Consider the following 22,256-nt stretch of genomic DNA (forward strand, 5'->3'; position numbering starts at 1 on the left):
AAAGTGGCCAACCCCTTTAAGTTTTCTGCATTACTATTAGGATAATGTTTTTTCTTGAGGAGAGCAAAGAATATGCAAATTATCCCCTCCAGAAGGAAAGGCGTTTACTCTCTGGTGCCACCTACTGACTTGCAGTAGCAATGCAACCTCCAGCAGATGTCAGCAGAGAGTAAGCTCCATTCCTGCTGGTGGAGGGCTACTTTACATCCCTTCTGTGTAGTACTATGATTATTGTCTGTGTCCACTCTATCACTTTGCTGATACCTTTTTTCCTTCTGCTTTGATCCCATTCCAAGGAAGGGGTCCCCACAGAAGGATGTTACAGAACAGAGAAAGCATTGAAGTAAATCCAGAAGAACAAAGGAGAAGAAGGTTCTGCAAAAAGCACAAGATACAAAGCATCTTAATTATCTGTTTGTTTACTGCCTGAGATAAATCCACAGGATGAAAGCCCAACACTCCGGAGATCAAGTGAGAACAAATGAGTGGAAGTCTTTTATCTGCCCATCCTGGGAACCTCAGTGTGTGCCCAGAGTGCTGGAAATATAGCAGAAGAACCATTAACATCTGAGTTCCCAGCTAAAAACTGGGTTGAAGCTAATCTCTCACCCCCATAACATTTCACCGTCACAGTTACATGTTAAAGTTGAAAGAAGACGAATCTGTCCACTTTAACCTTTTATTCTCAGCCTGTTTTGATTGTGACAATGCCAAAGATTAAACCTCAATATTGAATAAGAACTATAAACGTTACAGTCATCACTGGCCATGATAGCCTTCAGTAGCTAATTTTCAGCTTTACTGTGTAGATTCAGGAAGAATGAACAGAGTCATCTCATTATGATTAAAAAGGAGGGATTGCATGATAGAATATGGGAGTGTGGATAAGGCAGGACAGTAATATACAAATATAGATGAGGCTCTGTATGTACTGGCACATCCTGGTCCGTGAGAACAGTACTTCATCCCATCCTAGATACTGTATTATTCTATTGACCATTTCCTATGCATTAACACCTATTTATTGAATCTGCCATAAAGCACACCCTGCTGCTCTGTCTATACAAACAATGCAGAAGCCCCCATATACAGCCATTTATTTTATTTTATTTTTTGCTTTGTTGTGTAGATCCAAACAGCGCCATCTGAGGCACCTCAGCTCAAAAAAGGGAAATACATGGGAGATCATGGAGGTCTGGATAAGGTAGGCTATGTACACTATGTACAAATATGGATAAGGCTCTGTATGCAGGTATACCAGCACTCCCTGGTTTCCACGATGGGGCAGTACCCCATTCCATCCTGGACACTGCATTAAAAGGGATATCCGGTCAGGAAAATCTTTTTATACACTGTTGCAAGTATATAGAATATAATTACAAACCTATGCTTACCTTGCCACCCTGCTATGGGTCTCTGGGTTCCCTTCTGAATGCTCCTAACTCCACATCTGAAATGAACTGTGTGGTGACAGCCCGCTCAGCCAATCACTGACTGAGATGGGAAAGTGCAGCGGCCAGCGATTGGCTGATCGGGCTGTCACTGCTGAAGGGCGGGGCACCAGTAGAAGAAAACCAGAGGAGCGCTGTGAGGTAAGCATAGGCTCTTTATGACCTGTCAGTTCAAAGCTCACTGTCAGGGCTATTACATGCAACAGGTGGGGCTGCCAGATCATTCAGGCTGCCCATTGCATTGTCTATACAAACACTGCAGGAGGGAAGTGTGTGTCTCCAATATGGACGCCCCCCAGGGAGGTTTTTAAAAGCACATCATAAATAGCAAAAATATTTTAAAGAAATAACAAACAAACACATAATTCTTTTCTGCAGACTTACATTAAGTCGTAAAACTAAAATGAAGTGGAGGAAATATTATTAATATTATTAAGCTCGAATTCTGAAGAACAGAATGCTATTGTCGTATATAAATAGATCTTCACTCACAAACTTTTAATTATCTTCATTACTGTAATAATTCTGTTTTACTACTGTATATGTCCCTCTAAAAAATACATACATAGGGGGAGATTTCTCGAACATGGTGTAAAGTGAAACTGGCTCAGTTGCCCCCAGCAACCAATCAGATTCCACCTTTCATTTTCCAGAGTCTGTAAAGAATGAGAAGTGGAATCTGATTGGTTGCTAGGGGCAACTGACCCAGTTTCACTTTACAGCATGTTTGATAAATTTCCCCCATACTATATATATATATATATATATATATATATATATATATATATATATAAAGAGAGAGAGAGAGAGAGAGAGAGAGAGAGAGAGATCTTAAAGGGAACCTGTCACCATGAAAATGTTATCTATCGCCATATTGATTGAAAACCGTAAAACCCTGCTCATTTTGGGCTAATGAGTTCGCTGAAGAGTGTAGCTCAATGGTAGAATCACTCGCTGGACTCCTAAGTATGGGTAGATTAGAGATTTCAATCAATAATTGACAAGTTATACTGAATCTTTTCCCACAAAGATATATATCAATCTGCTCAGTTCTTCCTGCTCTATAACATAATGTCTATGGATTAGATAGCATTGTCATGGTGACAGGTTCCCTTTAAGTGTAATCTTTAGAATTGCACAGAAAAGGGCATATAGAAAATCTTTATACATCTATAAGAATAGGAGTGCAGGAAGGGCAGGGCTGTGTTTGACAATTAAACGTGTTTTGTAGGACAATGAACACTTCCAGTAAGAATAGCAGCAGCATGGAGATACACGGCCCTGCTGCTGCTACCAGTGTCGGAAACTGCAGGGTTGCTCAAGCCCAGATTCTGGCACTGTTACATCTGCTTTATGCTGTTCTAGTGATACTAAGCCTCCTCTTTTATCTGTTTTATTGCATTTTAGCATTAGAATAGACATTACACTGGGGGAAGCTGTCTGTCTCGCTGTCTCTGCAGAATAAGCTGCAGGAAGTAGCGTTTTCTCTCCAGTCCAACACGCCGCTCTCTGCTGCCACCTCTGTCCATGTCAGGGACTGTCCAGAGCAGGAGCAAATCCCCATAGGAAACCTCTCCTGCTTTCCACACTTGAAAGAATACACGCCCTGCAGGGCATACAGCAGCTGATAAGTACTGGAAGACTTGAGATTATTTAATAGAAGTGAATTACACATCTCTGGCACTTTTTTGGCACTAGTAGATTTAAATGAAAATAGTTTTGTGAACTAGCCCTTTAAACGAGATAAAATAAGGTTGCATGCTGCGCCGTATTGTTCAGGTTCGACAAAATCTGTAACAGAGGATCCATAAGTGAATGTATGAACTTAAATGTGAAGGTGAATAGAATAGTTCTATAAAATTCTACACTATAGAACAGTAATTTTCAATTTTTTTTTTGTGCAAAGTGTTTATTGCAGCAATACATAACTTGGAAGTCATAGCTGTAACCAATTGGGGGGGAGAGATTGATGATCTGTATTTCATAGTTACGAGCACTTACAGGACCAAGGAGGTGACTGATCTTCCTAGGTTTGCATGGTATGTGCGCTGCATGAGGAAGGATCCCAGTGTAATGCCATATTACAGGACCGGCCACTTTTGTTTCTCCTTCTGTTTATGTCCATAGCAACAGCTTAAATCAACAAATCCAGAAAGGTAGCGTGTTATTTTTGGCTGCGTAATTGGCTGATGCCGTGTGAACACTTATTTCTCTATATTTTTCTTAAAAGTCGATTCTTATTTAGGAACACTCTTGTATAGCGATGAGTATTTAACGCACATTCACTGTTGACATCTTCCCTCTATGTTAGAATAAAGAAGCACAAACACGAACAAGCTGTAAGCCTGCTATGTACGTGATCAGATGTGTGTACCTGCTATTAGTCAATATATGGTCCGTTTAGAGTCAAAACGCGTAGGTCACTGACCAGGCTATTCGCGTGCACTACATGTGTGAACCCATTATGATGTTATTATGATGTTGTAACAGTACTTGTTTGATTTATACTGTAAGCCACAAGTGTCAAACCTTTTGTGAAACTTCAATTTCCATAATGTCTGGCTTTGACTTTCTGGCTTTTTCTACCGCCTGGTTGCACTGGTGACTTATTTTAAGAATGTCAAAAATCACTAACCCTAAATCTTTCTTTTCTGAAGTCTTTGCCTACACAGCACTGCCGATATGATACTCTGATAGAAGATCCCTCCTCCCCAAGTGCATTATTTTACGTTTGGAAACATTGAACTACAGTTTCCATTGTTTGGACCACTGATCTAGCAAAGCTAAATCCTTTTCCATATTATTGACGACTACAGAAATCTCAACCCCATTGGTGACTTGTGACATTGGCAAAAAGACAAACCTTACCTTACCTTCTCCTATGTCACTATCCTTACCTACCAAACCGTCTCCTATGTCACTATCCTTACCTACCAAACCTTCTCCTATGTCACTATCCTCATCTACCAAACCTTCTCCTATGTCACTATCTTACCTACCAAACCTTCTATATCACTGCCCTTACCTACCAAACCTTCTCTTATTTGACTAACCTTACCTACCAAACCTTCTCCTATATCACTAACCTTACCTACCAAACCTTCTCCTATGTCACTATCCTTACCTACCAAACCTTCTCCTATGTCACTAACCTCATCTACCAAACCTTCTCCTATGTCACTATCCTTACCTACCAAACCTTCTCCTATATCACTATCTTACCTACCAAACCTTCTAGGTCACTATCCTTACCAACCAAACCTTCTCCTATATCACTGCCCTTACCTACCAAACCTTCTCTTATTTGACTAACCTTACCTACCAAACCTTCTCCTATGTCACTATCCTTACCTACCAAACCTTCTCCTATGTCACTATCCTTACCTACCAAACCTTCTCCTATGTCACTATCCTTACCTACCAAACCTTCTCCTATGTCACTAACCTCATCTACCAAACCTTCTCCTATATCACTATCTTACCTACCAAACCTTCTAGGTCACTATCCTTACCAACCAAACCTTCTCCTATATCACTGCCCTTACCTACCAAACCTTCTCTTATTTGACTAACCTTACCTACCAAACCTTCTCCTATGGTCACTAACCTTACCTACCAAACCTTCTCCTATGTCACTAACCTTACCTACCAAACCTTCTCCTATATCACTATCCTTACCTTCCAAACCTTCTCCTATATCACTATCCTTACCTACCAAACCTTCTCCTATGTCACTATCTTACCTACCAAACCTTCTAGGTCACTATCCTTACCAACCAAACCTTCTCCTATGTCACTGCCCTTACCTACCAAACCTTCTCTTATTTGACTAACCTTACCTACCAAACCTTCTCCTATGGTCACTAACCTTACCTACCAAACCTTCTCCTATGTCACTATCTTACCTACCAAACCTTCTAGGTCACTATCCTTACCAACCAAACCTTCTCCTATATCACTGCCCTTACCTACCAAACCTTCTCTTATTTGACTAACCTTACCTACCAAACCTTCTCCTATGGTCACTAACCTTACCTACCCACCTTCTCCTATATCACAATCCTTACCTACCAAACCTTCTCCTATGTCACTAACCTTACCTACCAAACCTTCTCCTATGTCACTATCTTTACCTACCAAACCCTCTCCTATGTCACTATCCTTACCTACCAAACCTTCTCCTATGTCACTAACCTTACCTACCAAGCCTTCTCCTATGTCACTAACCTTACCTACCAAGCCTTCTCCAAACCTCCTGCCATGTCACTATCTTATGTCTATGTCTCTCTGACAGTGCCCATTTAAAGTACTGTATAAATGACAGAAACCATAACTAATAACACAAAAATAAGAAAAAGATGAAGCTTTATTTTAACGGAAAATGGAAGCCTTATGGTCCTGCTTCATTTGTGATAGAGCAAAGATTTCCACTTAAATAAGTTATATTGCTTTAAAGGCATTTTTACTACAAAAAGGAGTGTATCTTATATGTCATACCAATAAAATAATTCATCCATAAGGCTAAAACATTACTTAAATGTCCCGATACAGGTTCTAAAACATTGAGAACTTGATTTTTGAGTGACCTTCCAACTAAGGTGGTTTCATCAGTACAAACAATACAGAAAAATCATCCATTACATGTACAATTCCAAAATTTGGAAGCATAGGTGTAAAAAGAAATTTAGAAGCATATATAATATTCTTTTTAAGAAAAAACACATTTCTCCAGCTATTTCACATTCACCGAAATGATAAAAATAGTTCCAGTCATATACTACACATTAATGTACAAGCTCGCCACATAATGAATTAAAATTTATAATAATTTGAGATAAAAATATGGAGGGTATTCAAGCTATCACATATCCTTATTGCAGATACAACAATATATGAGGTTCACCTTACAAGGGTAGTCCGAGGAGGTGGTGAACATAAAAAAAAACCTATACAATCCTTAGTAACTCCCCTGCTGCCACCAGTATCACAAAACTCTGTCTTCCTGTGTTCAGAGGGGGAACGTGTAGTTGCCCACTCAGCCCTTCAGTGGCGGGACACTGCTGACCTCAAACACAGGAAGTGCTGCTCTTCAGAATGGAGTGCTATGAGAGCAGGGGAAGGTAAGTATATGAGTTTTTTTATGTTCCCCAAATACCCTTTAAAATCAGACACGATTTAAAAATGCTAGATGTAACCTTCCCGCTGCATAAGAGTATTCTGAATGATGTGAGTTCAAGGGCTCATCCGCTTTTGCTGCACAAAACCCTATAATCAGCTCTGATCTGTGGAGGAATAAGCAGCTAGCATTCAATTCCCCTGCAGCACCCCCAAAGGGCAAATGAGACATTGCATAGTTCACAGTGATATCATGAAGCTTTCTATTTTCTTATATATTCTAAGTATCTGAAAATGAGTTTCAGTTTGGTTGACCACTATGGGAGTACACGTAATTGCATGTGCTAAAGTCGGGGTAGACAAAGGATTTCTGATTTTTAGAAAGTGGCCATTGCCATTGTGGCAGTAAACAAAGGAAATAATAAAAACGTAAATATAATATTGCACTTTACAAAATAATTTGTACATTGTGTTAAAAAAAATCATTTTTTTTAGATTACTTACAAAATACTTTTTGTACATTCAGTTTAAAACCAGTTGGATGCATAAGACCATGTCATTGGGCCCACATTGCGTAGACTGTGGAGATACTGCATAGAACCAAGGATTTGGAAGCCATGTAAAGTACATCATCTATAGTCCCCATCCACTTCCAACAAATGAAATTCTCATCCCTTTTTGAGATGAACATCAAGAAAATGGTTTCATCCGAAGAAAATCCATCTTGTATAGTATCATAATATCCATATAAATACAGTTCTTCTGTCCTTTTTCCTATATGGGCCATGAAATAAATCTTGCATTCCCGGTCATAGGCACTGATTAGAAATTGTCAATGTCTCTGGTGGGACAGGGACTGTAGGAGAACAGATGTCTTCTCTGTTCATGGACCTTTCTTCCCATCAGGCATCACATTGGTTGAGGGTTATATTTCCGTCAGTGTGATCTTGAAGCCTTGTTCCACCATGCTCTCCACGTTCAGTATGAAGGTGTCCTCATTGGAGTAGTGCTCGATGATGTTATCATCCATATTGACCAAAATGCTAAACAGAGAAAAGATGCAAAAAATGTATTACAGCAATTACAGCATATAAAATCTACCAGTGTGGGGGAGGGGGTCAAAGTGCGCCCATATCTAGCACCCTAGTTATTGGGATCTGGGTGCTACAAGTACTAATACTACTGTTAGAAACAAATCATTCTATAAAAGAGGTCCTGTCCTATTAACTGTGCAGGTATTCAAAATGGCAGCCCTGATAATGGGGACTCCACAGGGTATACTCAGCTAAAAAGACTTACATTTATTATGGGACACCATGAAAAAAAAGGTGCAGAGGGCCTGGTATTTTTGCTAAGAGCTGCCGACACCATTGGGTATCTGTTAGGGTATTAAAAAAAAAAAACCTGTGCCTTTCCTGGAGCTGATGGCAGCTGACAAACTTCATCTTTAATTATCTTTATTTCTTAGCCAGGTGTCAAGGAGGTGGAACCAAGCTTCTTAGGGGCCAGAGCATGGCATTCCTCTTTGCTTGCCCTCCCCTCATAGCCACCAATACAGGGATCAGTGCATTAGTCAAAGAGGGTTTTGGAGATGGAGGCAAACAAGAAAGTATGCCAGCATGTGGCACTTAAGCAACTTGGCCCCACCTCCTCGACACTTCGCTGAGAAAAAAAGAGGCATTTTCCAAGTTTGGCAACCACCATCAGCTCCAGGTAAAGTACAATTTACTTTTATACCCTAACAGCTATCCAATGGTATCTGGTGCTCCTGCCAACAGATTCCCTTTAAACCACATGTTTCTATATTTAAAGAGAAAAAGAAATGACATTTTGCAACCTCAAGCAATATCTCTCTTTGGATTCTCTGGTATGCTCTCCTAATAGCCTCATCCCTATGCTATGTAAAATGTATGTGCTTCAAGCAGTTACAATTGGAAATCCCATCAGTCAAACAAGACTATACATTCAGAATAGTATATGCAGTAAATACAATACATTTCGCACCAGCTGTGCGACCGATAATTCACAAAGCGCACCTCCCAGGGTAGCAGATAGCGTCTGGCCTTCCTTCTGTTGTGATGCTGCCGATAAGCAGGGCCTAATGTCATGAGCATGAGACTCTTAAGCCTCACAGGAAAGGCAGCGGCATTCTAAAGGAGATATTTCAGCTCGGAGTGACTCATTATTTATACGCGGAGCACTGATATGACCATAACATTGTATTCCTCTGTAAATATACAGCCGTTGTTTGACAAACTGCTGTGCTCCACTTCCCCTAATGTATGAGTCATAGTAGTACACTGAGTAGTTTCAGCTCAGTAAAAAAAAAAATCTCAATATCTTTCAGTTTTAGGAATATCAATGCAAAAGCGAAATTACTGGAAACCGTGCAATGGAAAAGGCGATGATTACCAGAAGCATGAGGTGTGAACACATAAAGGACGTGTAGGTAACCACTGTATTGCTCCAGAGCATTTAAAATTAAATAAAAATGAAAATTTACAAATATCTCAGATTTAAAATCTTATACTGTTTTGGATCCACAACTATTAGTTTCTATGGCAACAGACTACAAACAAAACCTCTGTAGTCTGATCATGCTATCACACTCAGTTTCATGAATCCCCTTCTTCTTGCTAGCCTACAGAATGTATGTATAGTAGTAGGGAACAGATGGAAGTAGTGTGACTGCTGGTTCAGACAACAAAGAGTTTGTAGTCTGTTACCATGGTGACTCATAGACCTGCAGATACTGTGTATACTCCATAGCACATCCACTCCTACATTCCTTTATGCCTCAACACTTAAGAATTGGATATGTACATTTTTTAGGGGAACCCATCATCATTTTCACACTGCCCAAACCACCAAGTCCTCAGGGTGGTCACGGTTGCCTCTCCATGCCATTATCTCTATACCCTAACAAAGAGACATCTGTCAATAAAGTTTGGCAGAGCAGGAAGAACCCATTGGGGACCATCCTGACCACTCCCGGTTTGGATATCATGAAACTGATGACTGGTCCCCTTAAAGTTTTTTTTTTTCACTCCCATAGCGTTGTGTTCGTGAGGAAGGATGGGTGAGGCAGGAGAGATATGGCCGGCCTGTTTAAAGTGCAAACATGAAATCATGAGAAATATCCCAGAGGTGATGAAGAGAAAGAAGAGACCCCAGAGTATCATGGCAAAGGGTCTGGATACTTATGTTTGTGCAAAATTTTAGTTTTTCCTTTTTAATAAATTTGCAAAAAATAAATAAATAATTAAATAAAATTCTCTTTTCACATTCTAAGTGCAGCCTGATTTGAGAAACTTGAACCTTTAAAGTTTTTATTATTCAATAATTGAGCTTCTTACCCTTTTTTGCTTTTCTTATAGATTTTAGCTATTTTTTCCACAGGAATACCATATTTTTCAGATATCTACAAAAAAACAAAACAAAAAAAAAAACAAGTTTAAAAACAGAAAACAGATAAAAGTGAGTACATCACACTAGAGAGCACTCATTATCTGGCTGAATGTGAATGAGACATTAGAGGATAAGCTAGCGCCCAGCCAGGTGCCGAAGAGGTAACAGTTTACTTTTCTACTCCTCCTTAGAGGGTTTATTTGTTGCACCATACTGCCCTCTACCTGCAGAACATAACACGACAGGTGCTGCATCACAAACTAAAGAAATTATCATACCTATATGTAAGAGTATTTTATATGGTTTATTTTCATGTGCATTCCTTCACATTTACTGCATCAGAACACAACTGTAATTCACAATATTTAAGATCTGGGTGAATAATACATTAGCCCCATTTACTTTTACCCAACTAAACTGGGTAAAAGTACACGGCAGTGATCTGAGGATATGCCTTGGATTTCAGCCATGTATTTTACTACGTGTGTTATGACATGGTTTTGTTGTTATGGGTGTGGATTCTTATACAAATTAATTGTATATTGGGGTTTAAAAAAAATCTTGGAGTCCTGTAGATAATCACATGGCGGTGCATATATAGATATGAACCTGATCTATTATTAGGTAAAATGCTATATATACAGATATCAGATAATAATAATAATAATAATAATAATAATAATAATAATAATAATAATAATAATAATAATAATAATAATAATAATACTTTTATTTGTATAGCGCCAACTGATTCCACAGCAATTTACATAGTTCATCAATTTTGGTCTCTGTCCCCATTACGGCTCACAATCTAAATTGACCCATTTGTATGTTTTGGGTGTGGGAGGAGTACCCAGAAACCCATGTAAACACAGAGAGAACATACATACTTTTTGCACATGTTGCCCTTGATAGTAGTTTATATATCTTATTGAAGCTGTGGTCACCAAGAGTAATGTAATAAAGCGTTAATGAACCCTATAGATATATGACTACATAAGTTCCCTTTAATGTCACTCAGAACTGGGGTATTATTGTATGCTAACAGGAAAAGATCCTCAGCAGCTGGATAAGCAGTGTAGCGACGGGCGGCCGATGTGCTGTGATTTGAATAATTCAAAATTTAACTATGTAGCCTGGGCAGCCAATGGACTGGAAATCTGGGCGGCCCACCGGCATTTGCTCGATATGCCAGATTGTCAGTCCGGGCCTGATTGTACTTAATCCATTAAGTATTGTGTTGCCCCCCCAAAAGTTATACAAATCCCCAATATACACTTATTCCATGAAATGCTTAAAAAGTGGTTTTTTTCCTGCACTTACTACTGTATCAAGGCTTCACTTCCTGGATAACATGGTGATGTCACTTCCTGGATAACATGGTGATGTCACTTCCTGGATAACATGGTGATGTCACTACCTGGATAACATGGGGATGTCACTTCCTGGATAACATGGGGATGTCACTTCCTGGATAACATGGGGATGTCACTTCCTGGATAACATGGGGATGTCACTTCCTGGATAACATGGGGATGTCACTTCCTGGATAACATGGGGATGTCACGACCTGACTCCCAGAGCTGTGCGGGCTGTGGCTGCTGGAGAGGATGATGGCAGGGGGATGCTCAGTGTCCCTCCAGTGCCCTGTGTCCCTCAGTGTCCCCCTGCCATCATCCTCTCGCAGCCACAGCCCGCACAGCTCTGGGAGTCAGGGCCTGACATCAGCCTGTTATCCAGGAAGTGACATCACCATTTTATCCAGGAAGTGACATCACCATGTTATCCAGGAAGTGAAGCCTTGATGCAGTAGTAAGTGCAGGGAAAAAAGCACTTTATAAGCATTTCCCGTAATAATTGTATATTGGAGATTTATATAACTTTTGGGAGCAATACAATACTTTAATAAAAATTTTCGCTGGACTTCTTCTTTAATGAATTTGCTCTCTGGAACTCTGATTATACAGCAGGGCATACTTATTTAATCTTAAAATGCTGACAAAGAAGTGAATACATTTGAGCAACATTTTACCTCTCCTTACACCAAGCTTGGAGATGTGTCCATAGGGTATAATGGGCACTATATATTTTCTATTGTTATGTGTTTGGATAGTTTGTGTTGGCATACTTTTTTATTACTGTATTAGGAAGGGCAATTGACTAAAGATGTAGCAGTTGCTAACCTTATCAACGCCAGCTTCCTGAAGACACAATATGCCAGTCCACCGTGTTTCTTGGGTCTGCAACTGTGCTGATCAATGCTTATGTACATTGCTATAGCTTCTCTGGCAATGTTCACACCCAACCCACAGAGAATATGAGGTGCACAGTGATTTGTAATGTATGCATCATCATTTACCTCACATTTACATGACACTTTAGAAGCTCTGCAGGCTCGTGGTTTTTGCACTAGGCCTAGCAAGGCATGTGGTACTGTATGCATCGCTGCAGCCCGTGCATAAAGCATGTGAGATGAAAAACCATGCACACTCACTCGGTGCTGTTTTTGTGCAGCACATCTCTGTCAGCAGGTTTATGGTGTTCTATCTCAGGGTAGCATGAGATAGTGACAAAAAAGCTGAACAGAATGATGTATCACTTACATTGCTCTGTGCAGCTGATCCATTATGTGCATGAGCTCAGTAGTCCTGGATATTCATGAAAAGCATAAAAACTCTGCCAACCAGCTGCTGATTGGCAGTTATCTATCCATGTTGTGTACAGGCAGTCAACTGTCAATGAGCAGCTTGAGGGTGGGGGTAGGGGTATGGCAAGAATCCTATTCTCCTGCACATTAGGAAAACGGCTGAACAGAATGATGTACACCGATCTGTTTAGCATTTCTGTCACTAGTAGACATGAGCGAACCGGGTTCGGGTTCGAGTCGATCCGAACCCGAACGTTCGGCATTTGATTAGCGGGGGCTGCTGAACTTGGATAAAGCTCTAAGGTTGTCTGGAAAACATGAATACAGCCAATGACTATATCCATGTTTTCCACAAGTTCAGCAGCCACCGCTAATCAAATGCCGAAAGTTCGGGTTCGGATCAACTCGAGCATGCTCCAGGTTCACTCATCTCTAGTCACTAGTTTATACTGCATTTATTTAAGGCAGCATAAACCTAGTGACAGATTGCCTTTAAAGGGAAGCAACAATGCATATAGTGCTGTATGCATCACCTTAGAAGGACAGGAGGGTCCACAGTTCAATGAGTGTTGTGTTCTTCACAAACAACTTGCAAACCACTTATTCTTTATACAATGCTTCAAAATGATCTCCAACATACACATCAATGGCAGAATGGTTTATGCCTTATAGTTTTTTACCTTTCCCTGAATTAACAGGGATAAATGCAATGGGTGCAATGCAATGGGTGCAATGCAATATCTATTCAATGGGTAAAAAAAAAAAAAAAAGTGTGCTGCGTGGTATATAGTGTTTTTATAGTGGGAGTGGATGGATGGCATATTCTGCAATGATGTGTACCGCTGCGTATGTCAGGACCATATGCTCATCTTCTAACATATACACCGAATGTAGTGAAGAAACAAGTTGTGAAAAGAGACGGATTTGACTAAATCACAACAGCTCGGTGGCGGCAGATGCCGACCATAACACGGAACATAATGTACATCTATAACATACTTACAGCTTCCAATAATCCCTTCACTGTAGGATACTTTAGCATCAAGGCGTCAAAAACTTCATCGGTTTCCTTTCTCACATAAAGTAGCACTGAAAATAATGAGGCCAGAAAGTACAGATGAAATCTCCAGATCATTCCCATTAGCGCTAAATAAGAACCACAACGGAGTTTACTGATGTGAGGAGTCGTCAGCGGCGGCGGCTTACAATAAAGATGGTTTGGGGGGCTGCCCACAGTCCATGGCTCCTCAGGGCTACACATGGGTGCCCAAACTGACAATATTCTACTGTGACCCCCTACTTCAGGTTCTCAACTGTGGGGGAGGGGTATCTAATGTGAGGGGCACTATTGTAGGGGCCATCAACTTTTACGAGGCAATATTGAAGGGGTTGTCTACATTGGGGGGGGGGGGGGGGCATTGGAGGGGCTCTCTTCTTTGAGAAGGCACTATTGGAGGCCATTATTGGGGGGTATCTACTTTGGAGAGTGCTATTGCACAGGCTGTCTACTTTGAGGAGGCACTATTGGGGGCTATCAACTATGAAGGCATTATTGAGAGGTTGTCCACTGTAAGGGGGGTACTATTGGAGGGGCTACCTACTTTAAGGGGGCACTATTGGGGGACTGTCTACTATAGGGGCATTATTAAAGGGGCTTTCTACTGTGAGGGAGCACTACTGTAGGGGCTGTCTAATATGAAGAAGCACTAATTTGGGGGCATTATTGGAGGGGATACTATTGTAGGCGCTATCTACTATGGGGGCATTATGGGAGGGGTTGTCTACTGTGAGGGGGTACTATTGTAGGGGCTGTCTACTGTGGAGGAGAACTACTTTGGGGGCACTATTGTAGGGGTTGTCTACTGTGAAAGGCTACTAATGGGGGATCTAGTTACTTTAGGGGCACTATGGGGCTTTAAACTCAGTCTGGGGACACTATTAGGGGGTAGCTAAACACTGGGTATTCGAGGGTAACTGCTGTGTGGGGTGTAGCGTTACATTTGATTGGAGGCTTATAACCAGAGTGTAAAAAGGGCCAAAGAGATTGTCATTTATCAGCCAATGTAAAATATCAAAAAACCTAAAAAGATTTTCTGGGATTTTATAATGATGGCCTATCTTTAGAATAAGCCACTTTGTATGGCTGTCCCACACCCTCCACCAATCTGAACAAATTTGCAGCAGTGATTGGCTCCCTTTACTGCAGACACAGCGCGTCATGCTTCCTCATCACTGTGTCTGGTTCTGCAACCCAGCCCATTCAAAGGTATGGATCCTGATCAGTCAGATATTAATGGCTAATCCTAAGGGTATTTATGCAGAATCCTAGAAAAGCCCTTTAAGTCTTAAAGAGGCCTTTACATATAAAAGGGAAAACTGACTTATCCTAGTTTCATCATATGGCAGGAAATAGAAAGATATAAGCAATCTCTATTATTGCTGTCACCTAATTTTTATGTTTATGTTTTTTTTTGTAATATATGAAGTTTTTGTCATAAATAAGATCACCTTTTTTGCTTTCTTCTTTCAGTTGCTTTGGAGCAGGAGGCCCGAACTCTTCATCCACCGGACGGAGCATTCGCTTCACCAGCACGCTGCTTCTGTAGAGAGCCATAACAGATATGTAATTCCTGAGATGATCTCTAGGGGCCAAAACATAGTCACCGCATACCAAGGTTCTTCTATTGAAGATCTCTACCCTCTACACACAGTATGCATGGTCGCTCTGGAAAAAAGCTGGCTCCTCACTCCCACCTAGTGGAGATAGCATCCCTTCAAAATCACTGTTTAAGGGTCAAAGTGGAACTCTGTCAAAAAATTCTTTTAAATCAACAGGTGTCAGAAAGTTATACAGATTTGTAATTTACTTCTATTTAAAAACCTCAAGTCTTCCAGTAATTATCAGCTGCTGTATGTCCTGCAGGAAGGGGTGTATTCTTTTCAGTCTGACACATTGCTCTCTGCTGCCACCTCTGTCCATGTCAGGGACTGTTCAGAGCAGCAGTAAATCCCCATAGAAAACCTCTGCTGCTCTGGACAGTTCCAGACATGGACAGAGGTGGCAGCAGAGAGCACTGTGTCAAACTGAAAAGAATACACCACTTCCTGCGGGACATACAGCAGCTAATACTGGTATTGAAAGACTTGAGATTTTTAAATAGAAGTAAATTAGGTAAAAAAAAAAAATTGTGGGAGTACCCCTTTAAAAGCCTTGAAACATAACTTAAGTTTATGGGGGAGATTTATCAAACTGGTGGAAAGTAGAATTGTCTTAGTTGCCCCTGGGAACCAATCAGATATGCCGAGACGAAACAGTGGCTGATTAGCCATATAATCTCCATGGTCGAACACTGATACGACAAGATGCTTCCTCCATTAGGTGGCAGTGATGAGCAAGCTTTTTCTCCGGTCTGGAATGGAGCTCATTTGCATATTTTTCCCATGAAGCACTGCATGGCTTATAAGACTCCATACACTAGTTTGTAATCTCTTAAAAAAAAACACACTACCCCTTCAGTATGAAATCTATAGATAATAAAAGTCTACGTATGTTCAAAGAATACATAACAGGAAAAAGCAAAGACATTTCTCAACTTATATAATGATCAGTATTCTGGATGAGAAGCAGCTTGTAGCATAAAGGAAAAGTTGGAACTAAAAAGTTTGTATTAGGCCCATACAGAGATATAATGGAGTCCTTATTACCGATACATGTGTGTTGCTCTATGGTGATATCATATTCCACACATTTCACCTGTATACCGAATCCCTTGGATCAAGGATGTTTTTTTTGTAACAGAATCTGAAGAAAAAGTTCTGAATGCCTTCAAATACAGTTTTAGGCTATGTTCACACTACGTAAAACTACGGCCATAGTTCTCGCCGCACATCGTATAAGCACATCATATACGCTCTGGCCAGGACCCCAAGAGGTGCCGGAAAAAACTGACATGTCAGTTTTCTGAGGCCGGAATTCAGTGAATTCCGGCCGCAGAAAGACCTGTCAGTTCACGCAGTGAAGCAAGCGGCTCCGGCCGCTTGCTTCACTGTGGGCTATGGAAAGCTCCGCGGCCGGAAAGGTCACCCAGCCAGGGTCACGGAAAGGCCGGGTGTTCACGTGCAGTAGGAATGTCTATATACGTTTCCGACTTCAGGGGCTTCTGATGTGTGCAGGACCGCTGCAGTGAGAGCAGTCCCGTACACATCAGTGTGTCCAGTGCGTCTCATTTACCCCTTAAACGCTGCTATCTATAGCGATCACGGCATTTAAGGTACTTAGTGACAGAACAAGCTTCTGTCACTGAGTGATCGGGACCCCCGCAGCCATGCTGCAGGGGTCCCGATCGCATGTATCGACAGGTGGGGGTAAGCCTCTTACCTCCGCCCTGTCAGTTTGGCGATCTGTGCATAGAGTCTGTTCTCAGGCAGGCTCTATGCATAGATCGCCGATAACACCGATCTTTGCAATGCTATTGCATAGATCAGTACATGCAATCTAATTATTGCATATTGTACAGTGAAAAAAAAGTGTAAAAAAAGTGTAATAAAAAGTTTTTAAAAGTATTTAAAAAAACCCTTATAAACCCCCTTACCAATAAAAGTTTAGTATATCTCCTTGCCCATTATAAAAATAAAAATATGCAATTGTCCGATGTAATAAAATATAACATTATTGTTCCCACACGGGGAACGGCATAAACAGAGAAAAAAAACACACATCAGGATTGCTGATTTGATTAAATTATATATCAGAAAACAATTAATAAAAAGCGTTCAAAATTTTTCTATTACACCAATATGATATTAGTAAAAACTAGAGATCATGACGCAAAAAAATTACACCCCAACCAGCATTGTAGGAGGAAAAATAAAAGCGCTATGGCTCTTAGAAGGCGGGGAGGAACATTGCATTAATTTGATCTGGGCATAAAAGGGTCTTGAAGGGGTTAATGTACACAAAAATGTATACACCAACAAAAAACGAATCCTTTTTTCTTTTATAATGGAAGTCAATGGAAAAATGGATCGAAACGGAGGCTCACAAATGCATACTTTTTTCATCCTTTTTGCCCCCGTTAAACGGAGACGTTAAATGGACTTCAAAAATACAGTGTGAACCCAGTCTTAGGGAGTTCCCTATTACAGACAATTATAGCATAAGAATTCTTCACCTATTAGGGTAACAAAAGTATCCTGTCCCGAGTCCCAATTTGTAGTAGAGACGGAAACACCATTTATTAAGTCTATGGGAGTTTACACGGAGTAAAATCGGCGGAACTCTCTGCCCGCCTCAGTGTGACACTGTTTCTCTATAGGAGAACTCGCGCAAGCCCTCCAATAGGGAAACAATGTCACATTTTACTACATGTGAAGTGGCCCTATGAAAACCATAATTTCCATGGGATCCCCACTGTTATGATAGGAGGATCCACTGGACGGTATCATATATGTATGCCATATCCGGTAGTAGACTAGAAGACTGAAATAAATACATTTTATTTTAAGCATACTTATAACATATCCCTTACCCTTCTATTTCATCATCCGCATTGTAGAAAACCTGCAAGAGAAAAAAAAAATCATCAGTACTAAATACGCCTGCATCCCCATTATTACAGTCAGTGATGTATCTGCCATCTATCGTTACTAATCGGAAAATGATTAGTATAGGAGATCAATAACTGATGGGGGGGGGGGGGTGCAACCACTGGGACCCCCACCAATCAAAAGATCTTAGTTCCCAAATTAATGAGGATTTAGTGGGCGTGCTCAACTGCCGCTGGCACAACCATAAATTCAAATGGCTCACAGAGGGACACATACGGCCAAACAGAAATTCTGTCAATAATTGCTCTATGGTGGACAGCCAATTGCTGGTGTTTTTAGATAAGGTATTGATAGGACAATCCCTTTAATACACCATTTTCGTAGAGCTTTGACATTTATAACAGAGATGGGGAACCTCCGGCCCTCCAGCCGTTGCAAAACTACAATTCCCGTCATGCCTGGACAGCCAAAGCCTTCGGCTTTGGCTGTCCAAGCATGACGGGAATTGTAGTTTTGCAACGGCTGGAGGGCCGAAGGTACCCCATCCCTGTTTTATAATGATCAGCTATTAATACCATTAGAAGGCGCTATCTTATACAGTACAAGTGCTACTGGGTAAAACTATCTGCTGGGACCAATTCCATTGGTCACTAAAGAACCTTGATAGCAAATACCTGTCCGGTCCTCTGTAAGTTTCCAAAGTGAACATCTGGGATGAAGAGGACGGGCTGGGAGTCCAGATCAGACATGGTTTTGAAGAAGGTTATATCGCTCTTCTTTTGTAGCGGTAAAGCTGACAACTTAGAATCAGAAGCTAGAGAAGAATGGATAAGGTAACAGAGTCAGGAGGATGAACTTTGAGTTATGGATACAACAAATACGGAACAATCCAGCTTGGTGATGATAGATGGTCCAGTCTGGCCCAGGACTCTATAGACTTATTATTGTTTACTCAAAGTCATCTAATATACTGTGTTTTGGCTAGTGCAGATCCTGGGGGGCGGAGCATGATACACAAACACCAAACATGGAAATTATGCTCCACCCCTGCGGGTCTTTCTCCAGCCATAACACAGTGTTTCATTTATTTTCTTTTAGATTTTCTTTAAATCTCTAACAAAAGAAAAAAAAGTTTTTCTGCCCCCAAACAAAACAGATTCACCTCAATCCCAGAAACTCACAATTATTCGAGCCCTGGGTTTGGGCAGGTTGACTTTTTCCTTTTTTTCGGTTTTGCTTTCGCTCTTCATCTCGTATTTTTCTCTCAGCTCCCTAAAAATATAAAAGAATACACATCAGATTTTTTTTTTAAAAATGAAAAACTCAAAGAAAATGTTCCAGTTTTACATTCAGTTACTGTAGATTTAACAACCACATCTGCTGGAACAGTGTTCCATGCATCTACTACTCTTTTAGTAAAATATTCCTGATCTCCCCCCCCCCCCCCCCAATAATCTCAGATTGTGGCCCTTGTACTTGTTTTCAGTCTCTTATTTAAGCCGAATATAATAACCATAAATGATAAGGTATAGTTGTGTGACATTCTGACATCATCGGACAATGCTATCTGTAACAGGAGGACAGATCTGCTGGAAGAATCATCATCCATTAAACATGAAGGGCCTCGCGCAGCAGTCAGTCATCATTACCTATTCATTCAAGAGAATAATGGATTATGGGCTGTCAGAGACGTCCGCACTTATGTTACCTTATCACAGAAGACCTTGATCTGGCAGTAGGCTCGGTGGATTGGTCGGTTGCTGCGGTTATTATAGCTATAGGTGTCAATCTGAATCATGAGTGGAAGTCCTTTCACCCCTTTCTGAGAAGAGAAGTCTGTGCTCAGGCAATTCACCGTGATAAAAATCTACAGAGAAAGAGAGGAGGAAAATGAACAATGGCGGCAACTGGGACCATGCAAATCACACATCCTGGTTTCATCTAAACTTTCACATAGTACCGTGCATAAATATATCAGATTAAAGCGGGGTTCTGACACTGAAATTTATTTTTAATTGTTTAATAAATGAAAATATAATGGTAAATTAAGTTATTTTGCTCTGTTTCTGTGGCTTTTCATTGTGCTCTACTCTGTTGTCTTCATTGCCCTGTCTAGTGTACATACTCTATCAGACTTCATGTTCCTGCATTACACTCTAGCTCGGAATTTAGCCAACTCTTCTCTCTCCCTCCTATTATACATTCTTGATTATAATATAATGCACTGGCTAAATTCCAAGCTATAGTGTACAACAGGTAACTCAATACATTATATGCACTAGACAAGTAGTGAGGTAATGAAGAACAGTCAGTTTTCATTAGAAGGAAAGCAAAATTGACAAAAGAAAAGCAGTAAAATATATCCTGTACCAGACCTTCTTTTTCAACTGTACACTCTAGCTTGAATTTTAGCCAACTCTATCTCCTCACCATTGTGCCACACTGACTATAACCTCACCCACTACACCCACAGGGCCCTTTCCATCATTTGGTAGTTCTTTTCAAATCAATGCCTAGTTTGGGGCTTCCCTTCTCTACTGGTGCTGGTATTCAGGTGAAAAACATCTTTTATTCTGGCGGCGTGGCAAGGTAGGGTGTCAAGAAGGCGGGACCTAAAGCATTCATGTCCTAAACTTGCCAAAAGTAATGATCCAGCCCAGGGGAGTGCCAACAGTGAGAGAGGCACTGCAGCCCTAGGGCATGAATGGTCTAGGCCCCGCCTCTTTGACACCCTGCCTTACTGCCCGAAAAAAAGAAGTTTTTCCCCCAAATACGAGTCTGCCAGGTTCACAATCTGCCTCCCGGATCACTGTGCATGCCATATCCTGTGTGGAAGCAGAGCAGAAAGGAGCTTTCCCTTTAAGGGCACTGTGCACCCTCAGGCCACGCCTCATTGACACTTTAAAATGTGTAAAGTAAAGGTATGACACCTCACCTATGATATTAGTGCCGGTAGTTTGCAAAGCTACACAGATTCACTTTAAAAAGAATCTAAGCAATATTTGGTGGAGTCTCCCTTTAATATGATGCAATACAAGAATCTTATATTTATTATAAGATTATTTCCACTGTTTCTTATGGCTTCTGCTTGCACTACCTCACCATAGACCATGATTCCCTAACCTGGCTATAGGGCATGGTGGGACTTGTAGTTCTGCATTTGCCACAGACTGCAGCTGATGTAACCAGAAACAGAAGATACTGAGTATATATCTAGCAGAATGAAGAAGACGCTGATGCCCTTTAGCTCCTATAAGTGCACTTTTATGGGAACATTACTAAGGCTAGGCCTATAAAGAGTCACTCAGGAGCAGTAAGATTCCAGGTTTACAGCAATGCTAATAACTCCATCCGCTGTTTACACTCTTTTATTGAAACTTTTACCCTATACCACACCCTGGTAACCAGCTCGACGCCTGAGAGGTGACACCGCTGGAGCCAGTGTATGCTTCTCTCTATTACCAACAAAGAATACGACTTTTTAATATAATCATGGAGTCTCAGCTAGTCGTTCACAGGTTACAACCATCATGTAGCCCAGGGGCGTAACTAGAAATGGCTGGGCCCCATAGCAAACTTTTGATTGCCCCTCCCCCCCCCTCTTCGTGACTGACCACTAAGCCATCAAGTCTAGCCAAAACTGAATAACTGCTAGTCGTCAGGGACATCTGCAAGACCGGGCTGATCCGCTTGGCCACCTGGTGCTGAAAATGATGACAGCTCAGAGGGCCCAGTGTACTGCAGGAGCAGCCAATGGGGCCCCCTGATGTGGTGGGCCCCATAGCAGCTGCTATGACTGCTACAGTGGTAGTAACGCCCCTGATGTAGCCTTAGATTTACCTACAAATTGTACCGCTATACTTAATATATGGGTTCCTATTTTGGCTAACATCCATAGTCATGTTTTAAAGGGGTTCTCCAGCTAAATTCTTTTTCTTTCAAATCAATTGATTCAGATTTCTATTTACAAAACTCAAGAATTCCAGTATTTATCAGCTGCTGTATGTCCTGCAGGAAGTGGTGTTTTCTTTTCAGTCTGACACAGTGCTCTCTGCCGACACCTCTTTCCATGTCAGGAACTGTCCAGA

General features: G+C 41.0%; 1 protein-coding gene across 1 annotated transcript in view; it reads right to left on the reverse strand.

Moving 5' to 3' along the window:
• Nucleotides 1–5,799: 5,799 nt before the first annotated feature.
• The window catches only part of GRHL2 (grainyhead like transcription factor 2), a 65,832-nt gene continuing 49,375 nt past the window's right edge, over nucleotides 5,800–22,256 (reverse strand). The window contains exons 9-16 of the mRNA XM_069957285.1: nucleotides 19,877–20,035; nucleotides 19,350–19,440; nucleotides 18,843–18,982; nucleotides 18,150–18,181; nucleotides 15,130–15,221; nucleotides 13,625–13,710; nucleotides 9,923–9,987; nucleotides 5,800–7,609 (exon numbers count right to left, since the gene is read on the reverse strand). Coding sequence (XP_069813386.1) covers nucleotides 7,492–7,609; nucleotides 9,923–9,987; nucleotides 13,625–13,710; nucleotides 15,130–15,221; nucleotides 18,150–18,181; nucleotides 18,843–18,982; nucleotides 19,350–19,440; nucleotides 19,877–20,035 — 783 coding nt within the window. The 3' untranslated portion in view covers nucleotides 5,800–7,491. The remainder of the gene's footprint in view (nucleotides 7,610–9,922; nucleotides 9,988–13,624; nucleotides 13,711–15,129; nucleotides 15,222–18,149; nucleotides 18,182–18,842; nucleotides 18,983–19,349; nucleotides 19,441–19,876; nucleotides 20,036–22,256) is intronic.

This window comes from Dendropsophus ebraccatus, chromosome 2 (assembly GCF_027789765.1).
Source record: "Dendropsophus ebraccatus isolate aDenEbr1 chromosome 2, aDenEbr1.pat, whole genome shotgun sequence".
NCBI lineage: Eukaryota > Metazoa > Chordata > Amphibia > Anura > Hylidae > Dendropsophus > Dendropsophus ebraccatus.